Source organism: Bacillus rossius, chromosome 1, assembly GCF_032445375.1.
Source record: "Bacillus rossius redtenbacheri isolate Brsri chromosome 1, Brsri_v3, whole genome shotgun sequence".
Lineage (NCBI taxonomy): Eukaryota > Metazoa > Arthropoda > Insecta > Phasmatodea > Bacillidae > Bacillus > Bacillus rossius.
In genome coordinates, this window is record NC_086330.1 from 264,754,645 (window position 1) to 264,780,463 (window position 25,819).

The window sequence follows — 25,819 nt, forward strand, 5'->3', positions numbered from 1 at the left end:
TCTACCCCAGAGGTGATGCGTCCCTGCTGGACAGGATGTACCTGCTCAAAGAACGTTCTCTCACCCAGTGTGACTTTGCTGCCAGCAAAGGTGCTGTCTTTAACACGAACTCTGCTGTCTTCAGTTCCAGAGTGGCATCCGCAGTCAGTGTGTCGTCAAGGTGTAGTATCAGTGGCTTCTGGACAATGCGCCTTTTCATCACATCAGTGTCATTTTAGGACAGTTTCTACGGATGTTCACTATAAAAGTATTGCATGTTGTTGTGTTGCAAATTTTTTACACCAGGTATTTGCTGTAAGCTGTAAACTCTAAAAATTCAGGCAAGGAACCATGAATAATACTGCTTGTTTGACAGTTCACATATTTGTCGCTCTTTAAGTTCATTTTTTTTTAGGTTTCACAGCTATCACATTTTAAAAATGTTTATTAGAAAAAATCCGAAATTAGCAGAAAATAATAAAAAAAAACAATGTCGCTTGTGAAGCTGAGCTTCTTAGTATTAGCACCAGGACCTACCAGTACACTTCTTTGTGAATCACAGTCAAATCTCCTGTTTTCCAGTTGTTTCTCATTAAGAGATATTGAAAAATCTACTCTAACAATCTTGAATAGAAAGCTTGTGATTTGAGAGATACATAGTAGAGAAATTTCAATGTATGTTATGAGTTTTCCCCCCAAATGTCACGTGTTGTAAAATTCGAAGATGAAATAAAGGCATTCCTATACAAGTTTACAGTCATTCCTCGACTTGGCTAAATGGATGGTGTTAAAGCAGGAACTCTTTAAACTGATACCATTTTTTAAGTATTTTATGAACTGCTTAATTTATTTTATGAGAACTTTTAGTGAGTGATTGTAATCCAGATTAATACACTCTTAAAAAGTTATAAACATTTATGTTTGGAATATTCAGTTCTACACTAGAAAAGCTCAGAAATATCTATGAAAAAACTCAAGGTCAGAAAAACAAAAGCCCTATTTGTGACATGTTTTGAACCATCTGTACAAGAGCAGGAAATTCTAAACATCACAAATGAACTGAACCTTTCTTAAATTAATTTGGCCAAACTATGTACTAAATACAATATGTATGCATTATTTCACATTTCAATATTAGAAGATGACTTCAACATCTGTCTTCTGGCATGGCAGTTGTTTAATTGGCCCCTGTCATGGAAAATTACATCCAGGCCAAATAATTACATCCAGAGCAAATTGTCACCAATAACTTACCTATTGATACTACTGACAATGCCAACACTATCAACCAGAAGCCCTCTGTTGATTACACCACCGTAGCAGTACATAATGAGGTGTTCGGCGGAGCCCTACAAGATTAACATGAATGCCTAAACCCTTTGAGTGGGAAATATGTTGCAAAAATGATACAGGGTTGTTAATTAAATCTAAAGAATTTTTTGAAAATTTAGTCTGTACGGGATAGGACATTTTAATAATTGCAACATAAATTCTCACTATTTTATGGTTTAATATCTCATAGTATTTAGATCTGATCGAAACTCCACACTCACAAAGATGGAACGAGAAGGTGGTGTTTTGATTGTGCTAAATGAACAAAAATTTCCATCAAATACAAATCAATGATACTCCTGGAATTGAAGCTCTCTGGATCAAAATTAAAACCTTACCAAGTAACTATTTAAAAGTTACAATGAACAGTTTTCTAAACATACAAATCTCCAATGTCTTACCTATTTTAATGAAAGATATTATTGGTCCTAGTGACAGACTAGGCCAATGATGAGTATGTTTATTTCTTCTGAAAAATAACATATGATGAAATTTCATAAAAGGGCCAAAAGGTTTCATGCAAATGTTTGTTAGAAGATTTTTATTACAAACTACTATTGTGGAAATAGTATAAATGAACATACATAGTTTCTTTCTGTGTACTCCTCAACTCCACATACATCTGCAACGTACCTTGAAGCATTATAAGATAACCTCACTATTTATCAAGATGATTTGATAAAACTGGGTGACTTCAGTGTGCCTGGTATTGTTGGACTAACAAACATTTTTAATATATCACATTCATAAATAATAGCTAAGGTGCAATCCTTGCTTAATTTTTTTACTAGTTCGGGACTACTTCACTGTTATAATATTCAGTCCTCCAAAAGTATGTTAGAAAGAAGACTTATCACATCCTGCCCTAAATATTATACTTATTATAATAGATATTCAGTTAACGAACATCATCTCCACCTATCAAATTTACTAAAATGGTGATTATGTAGGTATATTTATTAATTTTAACAAGTTATTCACTCTAATAATACAACTATCTCATTTACTTGCAAACAGCACTCCTTTATTCCCTTTATCCCTTTACACTCTCTATTCTTCCATACACATTCATCTGTTTCTCCTGCCAACCTTACTGAATAGCATTCTACACCCTCCTTCAATTCTGTAGTTCTACCACTCCCAGCATGCTTCAAAATTTTTCAAACTTAATTTTACCCAAGCTTTTAGTGAACATGTCTGCAACTTGTTCCTCAGTGCTAACATATACCAGTTGTACATTTCCAGCTGCAACCTCCTCCCTAATGAAGTGATGTTTAACTTCTATATGGCGAGATCTCTTGGTCTCTAGCGTATTAACCATTCTTATTGCAGACTGGTTGTCCTCGTATACCACTACTAGTTTAAAACAAGAGTTACAAGCTTCCTCCAGCAACTGAAAAACATATTTACAATCCTTCACACATTCTGATACAGCAACATATTCAGCTTCGCTACTACTAAGACTTACAGTGTTTTGTTTCTTTGACCTCCACACAATACAATTTCCAAACAAATACAAACAATAACCAGTCATACTCTTTTGATTCCTCACAATCATTTGCAAAATCTGAGTCTACATAGACACACAGAGGATCAATGAAAGATTTCTTCTTGGAGATTACCAGCCCAAAATTTCTGGTACCCTTAACATAGCTCAACGCCCCTTTTAGCTGTTTCCAGTGTGTTTCTGTGTAGCATGTTTGAAGTTTTGAGAAATAAGTTACTGCAAAGCACAAATCTGGTCTGCTTCCAACCATGATGTACATCAAACTTCCAAGCAATTCTCTGTATGGGGCCCTCTCCACAACCTTCTTGAAGGGTAGCTTATGTTGTTTGCCATAAATGCACCCTTCACAAAAAAAAATCCTTTGATGGATCCAGTTTGACACCACTTACGAGATCAGGCACAGCAGTGAGATGTTTACTGTTTATGTAACCTAATCGTTCATGCCAAATCTTATAACTGTGCTCAGTCGCATTCACTTCTACTTCTTTTTCCCTCCTGGAAGTTTAGAAAAGCATAGTGTACAAGTTGTTGTCTTCTCTCACACCAACAGCAGTCAGATTACCATTTTTATAAACTTCAGCTTTCATACTAACTTTTATTATCATCATCCCCTTTCTAGTGAGTTGACCTTCAGAAAACAAGTTTTGTCTTAGCTCTGGTACAAACATAACATCATTTATGGTAGCTTCAATCCACACAATTTTAAGGAGCCGGTTTATCTTCACTGTGCCTCTACCTTTCACCACCAAGCTTATGTTGTTTCCCAGCACTACTGTTTCACTCACTTCTGTAAAATCATACAGAATGTCGTCTAAGTAAGTCATATGACATGATGCTCCACTATCCATTGTCCACCTTACAGCATCTCCAAGAATATTCAGCAATGGACAGCTTACTACAAAAGTTGTTCTGTCATTCGTGATGTTCCTGTTTCTGTTAGTCAGTTTACCTGCCGTTCTAAATTTGGACACTGTGAGGGCTGATTCTGGATCCTCACATGCAGTCTGGGTGATCTCTTCATCTAACAACCTAGCTGTGAGGTTATGAATGGTCTGTCTACTTGCCTCAGTTGACAACCATGCCTGATGAAAGTTTCTATACTTTTCCGGTAAAGAACTCAGAATTTTCGTGATGATAGCTGTGTCCGTCATGCTTTCTCCCGATTCTTTAATTAACTTCACCAAATTTTCCACTCTTGAAATATACTTTATTAACCCTTCATTGCTTTCCATCTTCAATTTGTGAAATTGTTCCAGTAACGCCATACGACTAAATTCAGTCTTCTGTTGATACACAGAGTCCAGTTTTTCAAGTATCTGACGAGACGTTTCACAATTTTCAACAAGAGTTATTTGCGAAAAATCCATTGCCGAGGTTAACACAAACATGGCGTTTGCATCATTCCTTGTCCACTTCTCCAACTCTTTTTCGTCCTCGGGATTCTCTATTTTTCCAGTGATATTGTTATACAACCCTTTAGTTTTCAGAGCACAAGTAACTTGAAATTTCCACTGAGGATAATTTTTCCCATCAAATTTATTTATTGATCCCAAGTCCAACTTTTCCGCCATTTCCAGTCCACTGTATTTACACACGCAACCAAACACCTGTTCAGCTCATCTAATAACTACACCAACTTCTACACCAACTTTCCCGTAACTCTGGGCCCATAACCTATTAATTTTAACAAGTTATTCACTCAGTAATAATACAACTATCTCATTTACTTGCAAACAGCACTCCTTTATTCTCTTTATCCCTTTACACTCTCTCTCTTCTTCCACACACATTCATCTGTTTCTCCTGCCAACCTTACAGAATTGCATTCTACAATATTCAGCACCATTAAGGAACAGGACTGGACAGCATTTTTTGACTTTTGGAGTTAACGTTCTTGTTGATAAATTAACTAATTTCTTATGTGATAAAATTAATGCTCTTATTCCAAAATATTCTAAAAGAGTCTCCAAATACCCTTATTGGTTTTTCAAGAAACTAATACAAGGTTTGAAATAAATAAATAAATAAAAACATAAGCTCTTTTTAAAATAAATACATGTTGTTCCCATTACCATAAAGTAGTTTAATAAACCTCATTAAATGAGATAAAATAAACTGGACTGAAAATGTAAACAACAACATTAAGAAATACCGTAACAAAATTGTGGCACTATGTAAAATTAATGAAAGATTGTTATCAACAACAATTATCTATTAATGTGAATGGAATTGCTTTCTGTGACCCTAGTGTAAAATCTAATTATTTTGCTCAATATTTTGCAAGTGTTTGTCTACTCAAACAACCTCCACCAATCTCAAATTAAAAATACCTGCTCAGAACCAATCACTTTTCCCTCCATCTCGTGAGACATTAAATTTCTAAAATCTTCATTTCAACTGGACAACATGGAATACCAAATTTGATTTTGGAAGGCTGCTCTCAATTAATCGTGCCCCTTTTGCAACATATATTTAACTTCCAAGTTTTCCCAACAAAGTGGAATGTAGCAATAATTGTTCCTATCTACAAAAATGGCAGCAAATCAAACATCAAAAACTGTAAACCTAAATCATTACTGTATGGTTTTGCATATATATATTAAAAAATATATATATTTTAACAATTTTTCACCTAAAAATAAGTTATCTGCTAGTCAGGTTGGATTCAGAATTTGAATAACCATTACAATGAATCTACTCACTTTTCTTAATCCATTTTTTAATGATGTAACAGTCATTTGGATGCTTGCTATTTCAATTTAGCTTAAGTGTTTGGTATTGTAAATCACTCTATATTATTATAAAAGCAGTCAAATGTAGATATATGTGATACATAAATTGGTTCACCAGTTATCTAAGAAATTAGTAAGTTTTTTTGTATCCATAAACAATAATTACTTTTCTCTTCAGTACCCCAAATTGGGAGTTCTGCAAGGAGGTATACATCACCTTTGCTTTTCAGTATATTTATTAATTACTAGCTGACCCGGCAAACGTTTTGCCATAAAAAATAATTTCAAGGGAATTTCTAGTGTAGAAAAAAAAACTAACTTATTGTAAGTGTGTAAGGAAGTGTTATATGAGGATGTGGTGAAAGAGGCATGGAGCGCTGTGAACGATGAGGCAATATAATAATAACAAAACACCAAAAATTAATTTTTATAATTAATTTTAATTTATTATTTATTATTTAAAATTATATATATTATTAATTAATTAAATACCCTGTTGGCGTTGTTGGTCATTTTTTCTGCGTCTATTGACTGTGAAACGGCGTGATTGTCGTTCTAATCTTCTTACTTCATTGCGTTCAGCTCGAGTATCTTCTGATTGTTCTTGACGCAATTGCGCCATGCTCACACGCGCATCAGTATTTTGTTGCTGGATTTCTTCTTCGGTTCTTTGATCTTTTCTATTTCACATGCTTCTATATCTACTTGTATTACGGCTCAAATTAGCCCCTTTGCGTTTTATTGGCATTGTTCACTGTACAAAACACACATAAATAAAACTAATTGAATTACTTAATGATGAAAAACATTATAGTATATTTAATCTTTGATTCTACACACATAGATATACATATACATGTAAATATTAGACTGTTTTACAAAAGGGAAAAATGTAATTTTTTTAATTATATCGAAAATATATTGTTAGAAATGGTGGGAAAAAAAAAAATTCTGTGGAAGTTATAGCTCTTATAAATGAATAAAAAAAAATTGCCCAATTGTAATAAAAATCTAACTTTCACCGAATTTATTTTTGACCGTTTCCAACAACATTTTCGATATACATATTTAATCTTTGATTGTACACACATTCATATACATATACATGTAAATATTAGACTGTTTTACGAAAGGGAAAAATATTATTTTTCTTAATTATATCGAAAATATATTGTTAGAAATGGTGAAAAAAAAATTCTGTGGAAGTTACAGCTCTTATAAATGAATAAAAAAAAATTACCCAATTATAATAAAAATCTAACTTTCACTGAATTTATTTTTGACCATTTCCAACAATATATTTTCGATGTAAATAAAAAAAATTTATTGATTTTATAATAAACTAGCTGCAATACCCAGCGTTGCCCGGGCTGAACACAGGGTGAAAGGGAACTGTTTAGGGATCAGATGTAGTTAGTAATTGTCTTCTTAATTTGAATGTCAAGTGTGCAAAATAATTTATATCACTTTCAGATCCCGACAGACGTTTTGCCAGTATATAGTTATTTACTTGTATATATCTCAAAATAGGTGGTCTGTATGTAATCTAGACTCTATAAAGTACAGGAGCACAATCCTTTATCCGAAATGGTCGGGACCAGCAGCATTCCGAATTTCGGAATTTTTCGGATTTCGGAATTTTAATACAGGAGGCCTAGTAAAGCCAAGTTAGGTTATGTCAGATGTATTAAGGATTTCAAGCAACATAGTACAAAAAACAACAAAGTATATAACATAAATAAACACTGCAGCATAAATAAATACCTGAAACAATCGCCAAAATAATTTGTTTTTAAAAATTTATACTGATACTGTAAAACATCTGGAGAATGTTTATGGTGCGTCGTCATCGCCGCCGATGTCGCCGTCAACTCGTACGTCTCGTGATCGGCCGGGAGCAGGATTTTCCTTCTGAGATGAAGCAGCACGAATGATGGCATTTTTAAATGCCTCTTGAAGTGTGACTTGTTTTGGTTTAGGCTTCTGACTAAGCAATTTTTCTTTAATCGCATACACAGACATTACTTCTTGCGCACTTACAAATGAACGTTGCTCGAGTCCTGCAATTAACTTATCGCACAGTGTAACCATGTCGTCAGTTGAGATCTTTTCACATTTTTCTTCTACGTCGTCGTCACTGTCATCTGCATTCTTGTCAGGGTTTAAAACCATTCCTGCAATTTCGGAGTCGCTCAATGAATGCACAACAGGTACATCCTCGTCAACATTTAACATTTCTTCAATGTCTGCTGCCTCAAGTTGACTGATGCTACTGTCTGGTACGTTTTTTGCATAGGAAACGAGGCTTGTCACAATAAATCGCTCATCAGTACAGGTTGAAAATCCAACAAAGTCATCGTCATCGTCTTCTTCGCAGTCAAAAACCGTTTTAGGCCAAAGCCTATTCCAAGCATTTGTTAATGTTGATTTTTCGATTAGATTCCACGCATTCGCGATAGCATACAGCGCGTCTTTGATACTGAAATGCTTCAGGAATTCTTTAATTCCCTCTCCTCTATTTACAGCAGCTAGCATGCACGTCATGAAGTTGTTTTTATACTTGCATTTCATGGAGCGCAAAATTCCTTGATCACAAGGCTGTAATAAAGACGTCACATTGGGCGGTAGGTACACACAAGAAACATTGTTTTTAACTAGAAGTTCTGCCGGTGGATGTGCAGAGCAGTTGTCTAGGAACAACACAACAGGACAGTTATCATCCAATCCTACTTCACCACAATGAGCTCGTGCTGATGGGACAAAATGATTGTTAAACCAGTCGATGAACAACTCACGAGTGACCCACGCTTTTTTGTTCGCGTAGTAATTCACTGGTAAATTATGCACACCTTTTAAGCACCTAGGATGCTGGCTTTTTCCTATAACTGCCAACTTCACCTTGTGTGTACCTGCTGCATTAGCACAAGCAAGAATAGTTAATCTATCCTTAGCATCTTTATATCCAGACGGCGCATTCTCATCAGCCGGCGCCAGTGTTTTCCTGGGTACATAGCGCCAGTACAAAGCCGTTTCATCAGCATTGTAGATCTGTTCAGGGCTGAGGTTTCCATCTGCAACAATCCTGGCAAATTCATCTATGTAATTTTCGGCTGCCTCGTGGTCTGCTGAAGCTTTTTCGCCACATATTTTCAAATATTTGATGCCGTGATGTTTCTTGAATTTTTGCAGCCAGCCTTCTGAGTACTGACACACGCCTTGAATTTCTAGTTCTTCGTGAAATTTTTTCGCTTGCGTCATTATCATTAGGCCATTCAATGGCACGCCTTCACTTCGCCGTTGCCGAATCCATTCCATCAACACACGGTCAACATCTTCATTTTGTGCCCTATGCATTGTTTTCCTACACTCCATTGCTTTTCTGTCGTCACTTTCACTAAAAAACGTAAACAATTTGTCTTTTTGTTTCTTCAAATCGTACACAGTTGTAGTTCCAACACCGTATTCTTCTGTTAGTTGTCGTACAGGCACGCCGCGATCAAGTTTCCGCAATAATTCCACCTTCTGAGTTATTGATAATGTTAAGTGTTTTCTTTTTTTTCACTACCACCCATCTTCATATCGGAATGCCTTTTTGCCATTGCCGTCTTCAAATATGGCAACACGTTCGCGTAACAACACGGTTAACTACTAAACGCGATAAAACTACTACTATCGTAGCCAAGCAGCAAGCTGTAATTGGCGCTAGTTTGCCGGACAAACGGTAAACACAGTGCCTCGGCGTTGCCAAATTGCATGCTGCCTTGCTGACGCAGTGCTGCCAAGTCACTCGCTCGCACTATTCACGCGATCGCGACTTGAGTTTGCCACACAACTGCGAACAATAGCGCGGACGTTGAAGTTTCGAACTAAATTTCGGATTTTTGAGCTGTTCTGATTTTGGAATTTCGGATAAAGGATGGTGCACCTGTAATATAGAAAAAAAAACTGAAAAATAAGGGATTACTAATATTGAAAAGATTCCATTATCTAGCTAATGCTCGGCATGCATTGCAATGCCTCATTCAGTTTTGTGTTGTAATATGTTTGAAGTAGTTACACATATACAAATAATCTATCCATGTCTCTAAATATATATTTATCTCTATCTACATCTATAGTCCTATATATCTATGTATCTCTCTATCTGTATTTATCTCTTTATATCTATATATATATACCTTACACTATCTATATGTATTCTATATGAGGGTACTGATTGCTTCGTTGTTAATATAACACGGGTGTTTTTTTACTTGTATGGGAAAATTAAGAATGATAAGGCATCTAGTGCGTGGCAACAATGTTAATAGGCAATAGGAAATAAACTTCCAGCGCCTGCGGCATTGTCAACACACACTTCGTACGTGTACTGCATGTTGTATCTAACCCCCTCCAACGCATTTGATTCTAAATTGGACTTTTAGTAAGGATCCCTAATGTTATTGATAATATAATATAACCTTTAGCCTTCCTCGATAAATGTACTATCCAACACTGAAAGAATTTTTCAAATCGGACCAGTGGTTCTTGAGATTAGCGTGTTCAAACAAACAAACAAACAAACTCTTCAGCTTTATAATATTAGTATATAGCTGTATAAGAATAATTTATACTTACAACACAAAAGCCGTTGGCGGGAGCTAGTGACACGTGTTGAGTACTTTTGAGGTTATGTAAATCACTTAATTAACTAATGGTGCGAACTGCACTTAAATTAATAATTTGATTAATTATTAATAAAATATGAATAAATAATTATAGTCCAGCAAATTAATAATAAATTTACGTGAGAATATAGTTAATATGAGAGTTACACTGAGATAGTAAAATTATAATTGTAATCATTACTACTACGCTTGATGCATAAACAATAATAATGGCCGAAAACTGTGGAGGGAGTGAGAGAAGGCTTATTGTGTGAGAGAAACAGGAGACCGGCTTCGGTCTCATCCCTACTCTGTGCTGTTTACGGGGTGAGAAGTGACACGGGTAGACCCCTGGTGGGGAAGGTTGAACAAGTGTTAGTTGATCAGCTATCGACCAGGGTTGAAAAATATAAAATTCTATTAAAAATTAGGGGTTGGTGATAGAAGGGTGAAAATTTAGGGTTGTATGTATTTTTTAATGTCACATTATAAAAAATAAAAATTTTGTCCAAAAAATAAAAAAAATGTTAGCGGGTGGACAACCCTTATCACTTGGGGTATGAAAAATAGATAGTAGCCGATTCTCAGACCTACTGAATATGCATTCAAAATTCATAAAAATCAGTTTAGCCGTTTCGGAGGAGTATAATAACTAACACTGTGACACGAGAATTTGATATATAAGATATTATTCAGGTTCAGCATTATTCTACCGGTCTTTTGTTTGCAGGTGACTTGAAAATCTTTAGAAAGGTTACTTCTATACATGATTGTCTCCCATTCCAAGAAGATATTTCTGAAATTAATAAATGGTGTAAAACAAATCTTGTTGAACTTAACAACAGAAAAAACTAAAATATAATATGGTTAAAAGTATGATTTTAAGTTAGGCAATACTGAAAAATAAATTACTCATGTTATTAAAGAGGTCGGCATCATATTAGATATCAAATTATACTACTATCAACAAGTCAACTCTTTAGTTTCCAGTTCTTGTAGATCCCTAGCTTTAATTAAATACTTTACTGTTTATGCCATTAATACTGATTACATTCTTACACTTGGTAAGATCAAAATTTGAATATGGTTCTGTGATTTGGAATTACATAAGTAAATCAGACTGGGACAAAGTTGAAAATATTCATAACAAATTACTCGAAATTATAAGTAATAAATAATACCCTTATTCTAACCTAGTTTCGTTATCAGAATGCAGAGTGTACTTATGTTCACTTTTTGTTAGTAGCTGTTATAATTCCAATCTAAACTGTAAATATCTTCTTGACAATACTGGTATAACAGTACCACAGTTTAGTAGACATTTAGTCACCACTATGTACATTAAATAATAAAAATTACATTTTTTATTTAGATTAATAACCAACTTTAATAAATTAATCAAATTTGTACATAGTAAATAACTCTGAAGAACTGCTTGTTTGCAGGCGGCACTTAATAGTTTGGTAAATTAATAGCTTATATCTTATTTACTTGTATTTGTATTAATAATTTGTAGGTATTGTTGTTCTTATTTTCATTACTGCAAAATTCTCATTACTTAGGTTTTTTTCCGTATCCATGTGTTATTTGGTCTTTGACTAATTGTGACATCTTATGTCTTTTTTTATATTGTGCCTGTCTTTTGGGTGGTGCCTGCATGCAGGTGGGTAGTGCCTGCCTGTATGTAATGCCTACCCTACTTTGCAATGCCCATTAGTTTTATGTTTTTTTTTTTTAATTTGTATCTGTATTTGTGTTGTGCCTTCTCTAAAGTCAACTAGCCTTAACTGTTGATAGGCATGTTACAAAAAAAAATCATAGTAACTTTTCTCTCCGTGGGTGCACAGTTTTTGGGTTTGAATTATGCCAGTCAGATTTACTATTATTATTAGATTTAAATCACGCTTTGTACAATGCTGACTTAATTTTTGTTCCTAGTTTCTAGAAGTTATCTAACTTGTAGTGAAAATATTTATCATTGTATGAAGGTGTGTTAAGTAGAATGTGCTGTTAATATTTGCATTTCCAGAAAATTGATGCAATCAATAATTTTTTTTGTTTTGTTTTCAGGGCAAAGACAGCAGCTTGTTTTACCACTTTCATACACTGCAATGTCTGGAAGTCTTGTGCAATGAAAAACCAGCTGCATATCTAATTTGAAGGTAAGATTACGAACACTTATTTTATCTTTATGTAGCCTATTTATACTAATAGGTTCCATATAACATCATTATATTACCTGTTTGTTAGTGTAGTTTCCTGATTATCAATGAGTCATGGAATTGGGCGTTTAATCTCATCCCTTCTCATTTTCACTCGGAACTACTTTTTATGTTTTACCCGCACCACCTTTCCCTCCTTTAAATTTGCCCTCTCTCACCTAGAACTCAATAAGAAAGAGTGCCTCTCATAGGATTTTTCAGCTCTACAACTCACTGCACTGCCACGTCAAAAAAAATGCTGAACTATATCAAACGGCACAATCACAAAGCATGTCCCCTACTTGCGCACTTGCAGCTTTTTATTTTGATAATGAATTAATTAAACTAATTTAGGTTTTATTGTTTTATCAGTAGAGCTCTATTATACATTAACATTTTTTTCCCTAAGTTTCCTTTATTTTTAAGATTTTATGTTGAGTTTGTGAATTAAATATGTTGATTTTATCTTTTTTTTATATTCTTAAAAATTCCATTTAGATACAGAGAAAATACATGTTGAAGCTCTCTAAAAAATTGGAGGATATGTTTACTTAATATTTAGCTCATCTCACTCTAAAATCTGCCAACCCCATCCCTAGGGGACACAGAGGTTGAGTCGTCTCTTCACTCGCCTTCCACCGAGGGGATCCGGGTTTAGTTCTGTGCTGGGTTGTGTGCTTGTGTAATGGTGGAAGCTTGGTGCTTGCAGATGTGCGAGCAGACGCCGTTCAGCTACCAGTCGGGGCAGGTGGTGTGGGTGAAGCTGGGCTCGTGCTGGTGGCCCGGCGAGGCGCGCGCCTATGACGAGCTCCCGGAGGACGCCAAGACAAGCTTCAAGAAAGTGCCAGTCGCCGTCGTGCAGTTCTTCCAAGAGGAGAAATAGTGAGGCTTGTTCCTGTTTTTCTCCTTGGCTTTTATGTGCTGGCAGCAGTGCGGGTGGCTGGGACCGCTCGAGAGTGAGAGGGGCACGCTACGGCATGCTCGGTAGCATTACCAACCACTGGTGGATCCAGCCATAGCGGCATGCCTCCCCCCCCGAACCCAGAATAATTATCAATTTTCTCCTAATTCATTATCATAGTTGATCAAACTTACTTAAGTATTATTTTACTGCACTGCTATAGATAACAGGACTTTTTGACCCATAAATAAAATGTACTAAATATTTAAATTCTAAATGTGTATTAGAAAATTTGATTTGGCCCTCTCCTGACCGTCATTCTGGTTCTGCCCTTGTTACCAACACCATGTTCGGGTGCATGACCAACATGCTCAGTCATTGGTTGCATGACCAAACATGCTCTGTTGTATGATCAACAGGTTCAGTTGCATGATGGACACATGTGGCCTGCATCCCAACGGCAATGTGGAAAGAATAGCAGAATACAGAGATTGCAATTATTAAATAACAGATTTCTACAACAATGTGTATGTTTTTAATGCCTAAAAAAATTTACTTTTAATGTATGCTAATTACAATTTGTTTGTTTTTTTAACAGTGAATATGTAAGGAATTATGACCAAGTCTGCCTGTACAACTGCAGGCGGAAAAATGAATTCATTCAAAAAGGACTAGGTGAGTATCAGATCAAAGTAATTACAGTACACCTATCCCTCACTTAACACGTCTTCAGATTGTACGGATTCATTTAGTGCGATGTTAATTTTACTGTCCCAGTCTTGAATAGCACGTCTGTAAATTTCAGTTAACACGAAATCTCAGCAGGCAAAAAAAAAGTTGGGCACGATGCCACGAAGTCTGTTTCAACTACTGTAAACAACAGATGTGCCATGGGATACAGTTAGCCAAACAAGGGGGGAAGAGATGCGCGCGCAGGTCAGTTGTACAAACATCAGCTATGGCAAGTTAAATTGCGGCTATGGAATGTAAAGGACCAAATGTTTTTACGTCCGCCTGTATGCCGTACCTTTGTCGCCTGGCCACAAACCGGGCTGTGAACTCAGTCTAGCCAGTGGCAGGGAATTCACTCAAACAAAAGCCACGTCTGCCCATTCTTTTGCCGGTAACTGTACGTGCTTGATCACTCATAATGCACATGTTCAAGTATTTGAGACAAAACTAGAAGTATTAAGACACGCAGATTCTCATGAAGGCCACGCTTATGTTGGTCGCACTTTAGTTTTAAGCAAATCAACTGTGTGCACAATCGTACAAAATAAGCACTCATATCAAAAGTTTATATGTCTAATGCTGTTGGTTATACTAGCGGGAATATATTTGACATTAGATACCGTAACAGTAATCAACAGATGATTCACATGGAAAAGGTTGTTAAATTAATGTTGTAATTAAAGAAATAATCATTAGCCTGACAGGATTGGTGTGAACCAGGTGATGATACATGAATAAGCACTTTAATTTTTGAAAAATTAAATGTAATTATCTGGACAGTGATATTAGTTTCACTGTTAGTAAAGGATATTTTGGAAAGGTACACGACGTGAGTGGAAGGTCACACCAGGGCTGGCAAGTCAACCAGCTGACTGACTATAAAGTACATAACCATGTATCTCCCATGACGTGGTGTCGTATTTGTAGGGACAGGTACTTTTCGCGGTCGCAAATCACCGTCGTTATTTCGTGAATTTGCCCCCTTTTTTTTTTTTTTTTTTACGAAAATGTGAATTTTGCGATTTTCCACTGTTTCGTCGCGAATTTGGTCAAAATTTCATTATTTGAATCTTAAATTGCCACAAACACACATACAGTAAGTTAGATATAATTCATCTTCCGTTCGTAACACCAGCGCACCAATAAAAAAGAAAACAATAAAACACTACATAAAATTACATTTCACCGTGCCGACAATATTACTAGGAAAAAACTAGATAAACAATTTATTTTCTCCAGCCATAACCACAAAAACCACATTCTGTGGCAATAATATCACGGCGAGGTTAACAACCACAGATGACGGTAATCCAGGACCGTTTATATTTTGCATTTTAACATTACAAGCTTCAACAATATTTGTTTCTCGTGCCATGAAGTTATCAAAACAAAACGCGTTACTCAATAAACGTGTTACGAACGTAGCAGTACGAGAATGCGAGAAAGAACACGAACGTTTACGAACAATCGATTGTTGTTCAATCATACGATCAATCGTGTTCGGTAGATAAAAACTATACAGCGTTCGAAACGTGTAAATTTTGATATCAACAAAAATTACAAGTGTGTTTTTTCTTCATAATTTACTTAACCATAAAATACTTCAGGCAATTTTAAACTGCAACAAACAAATTGATGGATGTATGTAATTTTTTTTTCTTTGGTTGTGTTAGGTTACTGCACATGCGTGCATTTATTATTGTTCGGTGGCTATTCGTTGTGGTAACTGAACGAATATCGTGTTGACAGTTTTCTCGCTGCTTCGTGATGCCGAAGTATGACATAAACGCACTAGATAGGGCCAAAGAATTTTCTTCTGATGGTCTCTATTCGACAGATAAGGCAGTTTTATTTTGTTAATACTGTAATTGCAGAGTCAGTTGGGACCGTAGAGACTCAATTGTTAGCACATAAGCAGTGAAAAGCACAAAAAGTCATGCATTTCTTCCACTGCTACTGTAGCACTGCAGCATACTATTGGTGTTTGTGCGCAGCAAGCAAAAAAAAAGGAAAACTGAAGCGCATCGTTTTGCTATGGAGACACTGGGTTGTTCCTCAAAGCGGACATCCCACTTCATAAATTTCAGGACCCCACTATTTTAAGCTGAATGAAGAAATACGTTGAAGGTTTGTATTTATGCCTACATCAATATCTCTAATCATGGAGTGGCTTAAATTTAGAAGCTCTCAAAACCAAACCCTACATAAGCTAGTTGGAAATGGGCATTTTAAAACTAACCTAAGCTAAACTTACCAATATAAAATAAGACTTACCTAAACCAACCAAACCTAAAACTAAACAAACCTAACTTTTTTGGCCTAGCATACCACCTGAGTTAAGAATATATTTTATTGACAAACCTTCCCTCTAAACCCAAAGGTTTTGACATTCTGGAAGAGTAGCTAATCTCCTTGTCTTTAAATCTTTTGAGTTTGAAGGGTTTTTCACTTCTAAATGTTAGTTTTAAACATTTTGATCATTCATAATTGAGTTCATTTTACTTTTTCTTAAAAAAGGTATGCTTAGATACATTTTGCCGCTTTTTTCCCTCACTGCTTTTGGCATTTTTCCTCACCGCTTTTGGCATTTTTCCTCACCGCTTTTGGCATTTGTGCTCACCACTTTTCACTAATTTTATTAACCGAAAAGTTCCTGTCCCTACGTATTTGACATACAAAGTACGATGGGAGGCATATAAAGATTAATGGTGTGACATATTTATAGTTCAGTGTTATTCTACGCATTTATATTATGTAAAGTATATTTTCCTATATAATTTAGGAACACATTAAATCAATTAGCCTTGCTATTTATGGATATTAATGCTTCAGAATACGTGATTTCGAATAACACAAGCATTTTTAGGAACGAATTAATCGTGCTAAGTGAGGGATAGGTGTACCACTACCTATAAAAAATTTTAACATTGCAGTTATTTTATTTGAAATGAAATGTTGGTAAATTCATCTAGTAAAGTGAAAGTGGTGTTAATTTATGTATTTATTCTTTTTGTAGTATTCACTTTAAATAAATAAATTAAAGAGTGAAGAGTTTTTATCATAAAACAGATGATACCTCTTACAGCATATAACATTTGAATATAATTTCGATAGAGTGATGAGGTTGATTAATTCTTTGTTAGCTACACCTGCTTTATGTTATTGAGGTTAAGTTCTACAACTATTAATACAAAACACACCAAAGGTTTTTTATAAATAACTGTTGAAACTGGCAGAATTATCGTAAAATTATGATTTCAACTGTACTGATATTTTATGACTGTAAAATATTACTTGACAATTTTAATTGTTTTATGGTTTTTTGAATAAAAAAATACAATACAATCTCAGGGAGGACAATTAAAAATTTAAACGTTATTCAATTCCAGATTGATTTAGATACTTTTTACTGGGTGAATAATTTTATATTACTTTTAAATTGACAGATATGAATAAGTTAAATATTTTACTTTAATTATAGTAGAGAATTTTATTTTTAACCCTAAGTTAAAAATAATAATGTATTGTTTAACTATAACTTTTCTGATACCTCCTTTTTTGATGCCAATTTGTGATACCTCGATACCACCACTGATAATGACCGTACTAAATAAATAAATAAATAAATACTTAAAATGTAATTTTTTATAAATATGTTAAGAAATGCTTTTTTTGTGTTAATAAATAAAGATTGAAAGGAAGCGTTTTGAAGTATTGTGCATCACTTATTTATTTGACAAAATTCTCATTTTTTGTTTACTTTTAGTTAAACAGTACTAAAGTGAATCATTTCTAATATTTGCTTTTAAAAATTTTTTTGAAACATTTTTAAATGAATGAAATTATTATTAAAACTATAACACCATAACAAATAAACATAGCTTTCTGCATACTGAACTTGCTTGCCATGGTGGTTTGTAAAAAAAAATACATTTTTCCCACCAGCTTGTTACAGCTAGGCATCTGCTAATCAGTGGGCCTGTGCGAATATCAGTTTTTCAGTTGGAATTGAATACAATTACCAAATTATTCACAAATACTACTATCGAATTCGAATAGTGAGAATAATAGTTAAAATTCCGCTAAAAATGTTTTTTCACATGTAACAACTTCTGGAAAATTAGATAATTAAGACTTAAGTGAAAGTTTGGTTAGGTTAAGTCAGCTACAGTAATTATATGGAAAATGTTTGTTAAATTATTTAAATTATGAAATAAAAAATTATGTTTTTAATAATGCAACTAACCTAACTCAACCAACCAACCAACCTTTAATTTCAGTTCATATTTCCCCTTTTCTCCAGAACCTGCTGCTCTACATCTTGATCCAGAAAATTTGTGCAAACTGTAAAATACAGCGAAATATAATGCAATCCATTTCACAGAAAAAGGTGAATCTTTTTAAATTGGTGATTAAATGAGCTCGTATGTACATATTTAAACCTTAGTTATTGATGAGTTTTTGTTTTAATGCGCCAGGTAAATTGTATTTTAGTTTTACACAATTACAAGTACAGTTTTTTTCATTTAATCCAGAATAATAAACCACTATTTACATTTTTTTAAATATAGTTATGAGTTGCACCATTTGTTTTGTCATAGTTACATACAGCAAGTAAGTTGCTACTGTCTCACAAGGTGTTAGATCGATTGTGACTATCAATTTATATGTTGTTGAAACTATGACGTTTACACTTTTTAATGGCCACTGCAATTGAGTGTTCATGTTTTGTGGGGTTTTAATCCATGATTGTTGACTTTTTTTTGTTTACCACTTCTGGTGCATGTGACAAAATGAATATAAATTATATTTTGATTAAAGTTTTAAATGATGAATGTGCTGTGTTTTTAATCGTTCACATGATTTTTCCTTTACTGTTAAGTGAGACAGTGGTGAAAAAAAACTTTAAGTACTTCTTTCATGTTTAAAACTTTGCTTATTGTTCATGTTTTTTATTATGAAGTCCCATTAAAACATCAAAAAAGGGTACTTATTTCGCATAATTGACTTAACCTCAACAATTATGACAGTTCGTTGTATACCAAAATAAAAATAAAAAGATGTTAAGGGCGCCGTCTGGCTAGAGAGTAAACGCGTAACCGCGTACATAGCATGTCGTTCTTGCTCGGAGCTGAGTGGCGACATTCGAAACTACTCTTATCTCCTCCTCCTCACTGCCCCACCCCACTAGTACCCACCCTCCTCCCCACGCCGACACTGCTGGCCAGATAAGAGCCGCGCTGCCGCCTCGTCATGTGTCTGAATCACTCTACGTCTTTTAGTTTACCGTAGCCGGCGTGCCAATTGCATATATGTTTAGTGTAGCGATATAGCAAAATACTTATTTTAGTGGTTGATCGTAACGTGTTAACACTAAGTTATTGTGTATGTCACACAACAAATGTGACTGCATACATAAAAAATAATGTCTGAATTACTGACTTAGAAATACATGTCTGGACACTACTTTACATTGATGGTTGATTACAATGTGATGTTTTCCCGTTTATCCGCAAAACTTCTTGAAAACCTCTATGGTGCCACCAGTACAGTCACGCTGTGAATGAGCATCTTAATTTACATAATAATACAAAAAATGTTTAACTTTTGAAATTTTTCTTAATTTTTATCTATATATTGTTTTTAAATTTTGATCGGTTACTAAATTAACAGCATTTCTGCACCAAGGGCGCGGGCAGTTTTATTCAGTCACAAAGGTGTCAAAAATACGTAGGCAAACAGGCAATTTTCCAGACTAAAATCAGTAGTAGGGATATTTTAAATACAAATAAATTAAAAGGCACACATTTTTACTAACGGCTGTTACATTTTGAGTTTTGATAATGGATTTTTTTTTAAGTTTAAGAATGTTTGGTATGAAATAAAAAGTATATAAGTTTTTAAAAAGTTTGATAACAAATGAAACGAATCTAAATCATCAAAAAAAATATTTATTCAATAATATTAAATCTTCAAGTAACAAAATAAAAATATACCTTCCAGCAAAAAACATTTTCTTCAAGGCAGCTGCAAAATAAATTTTTGTCATTCAACTTTCTTCATAAGCACTGCACTACACAGTTTTTCCAGTATGACAAGTTGAGTAAACGAAATCCACCCCTCTCGGCACAGACTACAGGTTTAGGTAGATTTCGAAGTACCTATCGCTTCATGAATATTCAAAAAACTTCTATAAACTTATGAAACTTTTTAAGCATCCTGTACGTTCTACAATCTTCAAAATTTATCGAATGAACACGGTCTTATTCCATGGCCCAAAACTATTTTAAAAGATTTTGTTCAATTCATTCAGGACTGAATAACATAGAACGTATTTCATATTACGCCTACGCATTTGTTACCTTCTAACACTACTTTTCATACCTTGACTAGTAAGTGGTCACAAAAATTTTTTTGCTCTGGGTCATTGTTTATGATAATATGAAGATAGTTAAAACTAAATTTCAACATATTTGATAGGAACTATAAAACTTTTTTCAACCTCTATTATAACTGTAAATAGTTCGTCGTATCGACAATTGTTTCAGCCAAAGGTTTTGTATAATGTTTAGGAATTTTGCAATAAATTATTTCATTTTTGATAGTATATCAACTAAAAAATTATCATTTTTTTTAACCATTTTTATTCCCACGGCTTGCAGTAATGGCTGGTTACATAATATTTTACTTCATATAAACGTTCTTGACAATATATAGAAAGTTAAATAAAAATATGAATGACTTTGGATAGTGTAGGTACATGGTACGGAAGTTTTGTTTAGTTCCTTTTATCTCCACATGAGTTGTTTTTTTCAATTTCTTGCGGTCTAATCAAAAATTGTTTTGGACCAAAGTTTTGGATAAAAAATAAAAATATACATTTAACTGTTATATAATTCATTTTCAAGGGTTTTACCATAAATAAGAATGTATTTAACATTGTACATGGTATGGGAATTGAGTTTTTTTATATTTCTACCCTTGCTATTTACAACCCCTTGAGCAATCGTTTGGCTTATCAAAAATTGTTTCAGACAAAAAATTGTGTTAAAAATTATAACATTTACAAACAATACTAACAGATTTGATGATGTGTCTACTAAGGAAGTTACGAACTTTTCTGTCCTCAAACTCATGTTTTTTCCGACCCTTGAATTTATGGTTGGTCGTATCAAAAAATGTATTCAAAGGTTTGTGGTATTACTCCTACGAGTTATTATAGGTTCAAACGATGCAACCATCAATGCAATTTTTGTCATACTATGGGATTTAAAGCGATTGTTAAGTTAATCAAAACCTTTCCCATTTTATCCCTTTGCCTATTAAAGAATTAGACCAAAATGTTATTACTATATTTTATTTATCAGTTTGGAAATGTTTTGTGCACAATTAAGGCAGTTTCGTGTCCATAAATTGTATATGTATTTACACACAAACGTTTGATTTCACGATGGCTTCGGTATCTATTGAACATTAAACGAAAAATCATCTTAAAATTTTCCTGCAGTCGCACTTTGGAAACGGCTTCAATAACAATAGGAAGTCTTTCTTCGAAATATACCTAAGAATCCACAAAACAACCAAAATAGAAGAAGAAAATAATGCATAGAGATAACCCACAATATAAAATTGTTTTTAAATATAGAACTGTGTTAAAGATTAATTAAGTTTTTGAATGTATTTACATACAATCCAAAAATAAACATTCTTTTCCTACAATGTCCACACCTTTACTTTCTTATTTATGCAGATACCAATTTTACATGTTCTGTTTGAAATCACCTTCTGCATTCAGTTTTCTCAAACTCACCACACACATATGCACGAGCACATTTAAACTGGTTTTCTTGTTAAACATCATTTCCCAATCAGAATGGCACTTGGCATATTACCTGTATAAATACTAGTCCTATAAAAAGTACATTGTAAAACCCAATATTTAAGTTGAAATTAAACCGCCGTGTATTCTAAATATCATAATTGAAGGACTACATCATGACACGTTAGTGTGGTTCTGACAAATAAAATGTAAGATTGAGTAGCGAGCTTGATAAAATCTTCAAAAACTTGTTTGTAAATATCATAAATCCTTTTAACCCATTACAATCCCTCTGCTTATGAATGTGTTAACTCACTGTCACCGTTATGGAAAGAAATTCCATATTGTTTTTGTTTCCTTCTTAAATTTATTTATGTATTTTATTTATAAATATACTTATGCTATAATTTTTAATATTGTTCTTACATAGTCCACAGACGATACTGAACAAAATTGCTACCTATTTTTTACTTAGGTTCTCTCTTATGGGAAGATTACGGGTGTATCTTGGGTCCACCAACTCTGGTAGTAATGAATTCATGTAGAACTGTATAAGTTTTTCTTCCATTAAACTTTTCCATAAATAGTCATCTTTTGTGATTTTCTGAAAAAGCGTTCCTTTTGGAGTCCAAACGACAAAAAGGCAGAATTGGCGACCTGTAATATGGAGTTGTTCCTGAATTTGGTACATGTACATATGACCGATCTTGAATTGCATTTTTCCATCCTTCAGTTCACAAAAATTAATTTTTTTTTCTCCAGAATGGCCGTTTCAGGAAGCATAGTCTTGGCAGTTGCAGGACATTTGATTTCAATGATGCCATCACTACCAATGAGCCCATCAGGCGATGCTGCTAGAAATGGTATATTTTCGTCAATGAAAAGTCCTGAAGGAATTATGACTAAGCCCAGCTCCTGTTCCAGCTGAGTGACTGCATGAGGTTCGTTCTCAATTCCATATTTAGTTGCTTTGTTTCCAGAGAAGGTAGAATATAAAATAGATTGAACTGTTTTAGAGTGCGGTGTTGTTTCTCTCATTCGACATATTTTTCCGAAATTTGAAGCCGTCAGACGCTTTGCTCTTTCACATTTCCACAAGATACAGTGCCTTTGTCCAGTGGTTGATGACTGGATATCCTGAATTTTTTTGCTGTCACACTGCAGTCCTCTCAAAAATTCTTCTTTTTTCTTTTCGTATTCTTCAGGATTCATGTCTGGTATCTGAGAAACATTGTCATAATGTGAGTCTTCTGAAAAGTTAATTTTTTTTTTAGTCTTCTTTGTGGGGTTTTCCAAGCGCCTCTTTTTTCTTTTTTCAGCAGAATTTTTTTTTTGCTTTTAAATATTTTTTTGAATATTCACCAGGACTGTGATTTGTGAATTTTTTGTGAATTTCGGCTTGTTCGTTACCATCTGCATTGCACGAAATCACGGAAAGTTCACTTCTGGTAAGGAATCCACCACGGAGAGAAAAGTTGACTCTTTTACCACTAACAAACTTTGCAACTGTATTATTAAAAGACTCAGCTCTATTTGTTGTCATGTTTTTCAAGAGACTTTCTGCATGATGAACTACCAGATTATTTGCTGACATTATTTCATCCCACATGCCCATACTTTTCATACTTGGAACTATATTCTCTTCTGTGCTTCTAGAACCATCACAATAGTATTCTCGTTCACTGCACTTTCAATGGTCCCCGAATACATGAAATGGTCCATTGTGAATATCACTCCGTAATTCCTTTACACGTTCTTGTTCAGTTATTCCTCTCTGACTTTTTCTGTATTTAATTGCACACGTGATGGCATAACGAAGACGTATTAGCCTGTTTGACAATGCTTTCCTAATCACTATGGGAACATTTCCACGTGTATTTTTAGTCTTCGTAGCAATATCGCGTAATCGTCTGAGGTAATTCCTGAGAATGTGATTTACACACTCTATTTTTTGTATTACGAACGTTGTCCGTAAGGTTTCGCTTTCTCCAGCTGGCGCATTACGCTGCTATCACCATCTCCTAAAATACAAATACATTATGTATTATAACTCTTTCAATAACTACCAAAAGTTTTTTTTTTTATTTACTTTTAAAGATGTATTTAGTGACTATAGTTAAATATAGACACACACAAATTTAAAATAAAATATCTGAAAGGAAAATGTGTTAACAAAAAAATAATCAAAACGTGTTTCTTGTAGGTTCATACCGATCAGCTGGTGATATTTAACGCCATGCATTGCAACACTGCACTTAAACCCCTCAACAATTATATCTGATTCCATTGCTGTAGCAGATTTGTTCCAGTTTTTATAGCAAACGTGATCACTGACAGGTATATCCTTTGACTCCGCACGGGTACAGATGCAGCAGTATGAATTTCTAACACTAATGAAAATTACTTTGTTTGTTAGAGCACCAATGATGCAAGCCTGGAAAAAATATATACACACAGTCAAATATTTAGTGCATTAACTATTGATGATATGCAAACAGTATAAATGATTGATAATGCAAAAGACTTACCACTTCCGACATTGCATTGTAATTTCCATATGATCGTTTACACCAAGCTCCATCAGTTATTACAGTAATAAGGGGAATCCCTTCTGCATCTACGGAGCCTGCAGCCACTGCTAGGCGAGCTTCTTCTTTCGCTGCTTCTTCCATTTTAAGCCATGCACGTCATGTATAACAGACTGTAGTTGCCTTTCACATTTGTAATATTTATCTTTAGAACAGCAAGGCATGTCTAGCGATGATGTAATTTCTTTCATTTAGGTAAAAGATTACCCTGTTAGTAGCATACTGCTGACCCAAGCATTGTTAATGTCCATACACTTCTTGTTTGGATTGTCCGAGACTAATTTATCTTTCACACCACACATGGAGCACTGGAAATGATACACACTCTCCATACCTTTTCTTTCTTCGTTAATCAATTTCATATTTTCAAACGAACAATCTAATGCCTTGTTATGCCTGCTCATTCTTCTTATTTCATTAAATAAATGGTTGACATCAAATATTCTTCGCCCAGTCAGAGAATGTTCTTTTACAAAATAACTGGGAAAATAATCATAATTCATTTGTAATTTATCATTTTCAACAGAAATTTGGTCAAGAGGTTCAATACCACTTACATCAGAATAATCACTGCCATAGAGCTCACAGAGATTTCTTGAGGGTATTTCATTATTGTTCTTCCAAGATGAAGAACTTGCTTGTGTTTGTATGATAATATTATCTTGTTTAACTTTTTTGTGACAGTCACTTTGATCAGAAATGACTGGAACTCTGAAAAGTAAATGAACGACCTGTTAAAGAGTACAATCATACCTCATTAAATTACTAGTAAGAAAATTGTGCAGTAATTTAACGAGCTAAATGACAAGATAGTCATACCTATTGGGTGATAGGCCTATGTCTGGGTGGTGTGTTGACGAACTCTCTGGAGCAATTTTGTCGTCAGGTGGTACTGGTTGAAGCATTGTAAGAGAAACTAAGTTTTCTCTGAAAATAAAATTAATAACTTAATTAAAAGGCTAAGATATGTATGCCATTAAATTATTTCCAAAAGTAACATTTCAATACATAATTACGTTTAGAAAAGTAATACAATACTATTAAACTTGTTAAGAATTTCTCTTCTTTAAATACCATATGCTAACACTTGAAAATTGAAGTAGGTACCGTTTCATATAAAATTGATTCCATTTTGTTGTATCTATGACGACGTATGGAATAAAATACATATATTTATATATAACTAAATAATGTTACACACTTGCTGAATGGATTCATAAAATACCAACTCGCCCAGATATCCTAAACGAAATTTCTTGCTACCTCTTGCCAACTTCTGACATAAGACTGCGTTTTCATAAAATGCTGTGTGTTGACAGTTCTACATGCCAATATAAGTATAATTAATAAAATATTGAAAATTATTTTAATTTGTAGTGTTG

General features: G+C 34.1%; 1 protein-coding gene across 2 annotated transcripts in view; it reads left to right on the forward strand.

Annotated features, from left to right (window-relative positions):
• The window catches only part of LOC134527555 (uncharacterized), a 76,687-nt gene that overhangs the window by 12,713 nt on the left and 38,155 nt on the right, over positions 1-25,819 (forward strand). For both annotated transcript variants that reach the window (XM_063360343.1, XM_063360344.1), the window contains exons 2-4: positions 12,267-12,358; positions 13,107-13,279; positions 13,897-13,973. In XM_063360343.1, the coding sequence (XP_063216413.1) occupies positions 13,107-13,279; positions 13,897-13,973 (250 nt within the window). In that variant the 5' untranslated portion in view covers positions 12,267-12,358. The remainder of the gene's footprint in view (positions 1-12,266; positions 12,359-13,106; positions 13,280-13,896; positions 13,974-25,819) is intronic.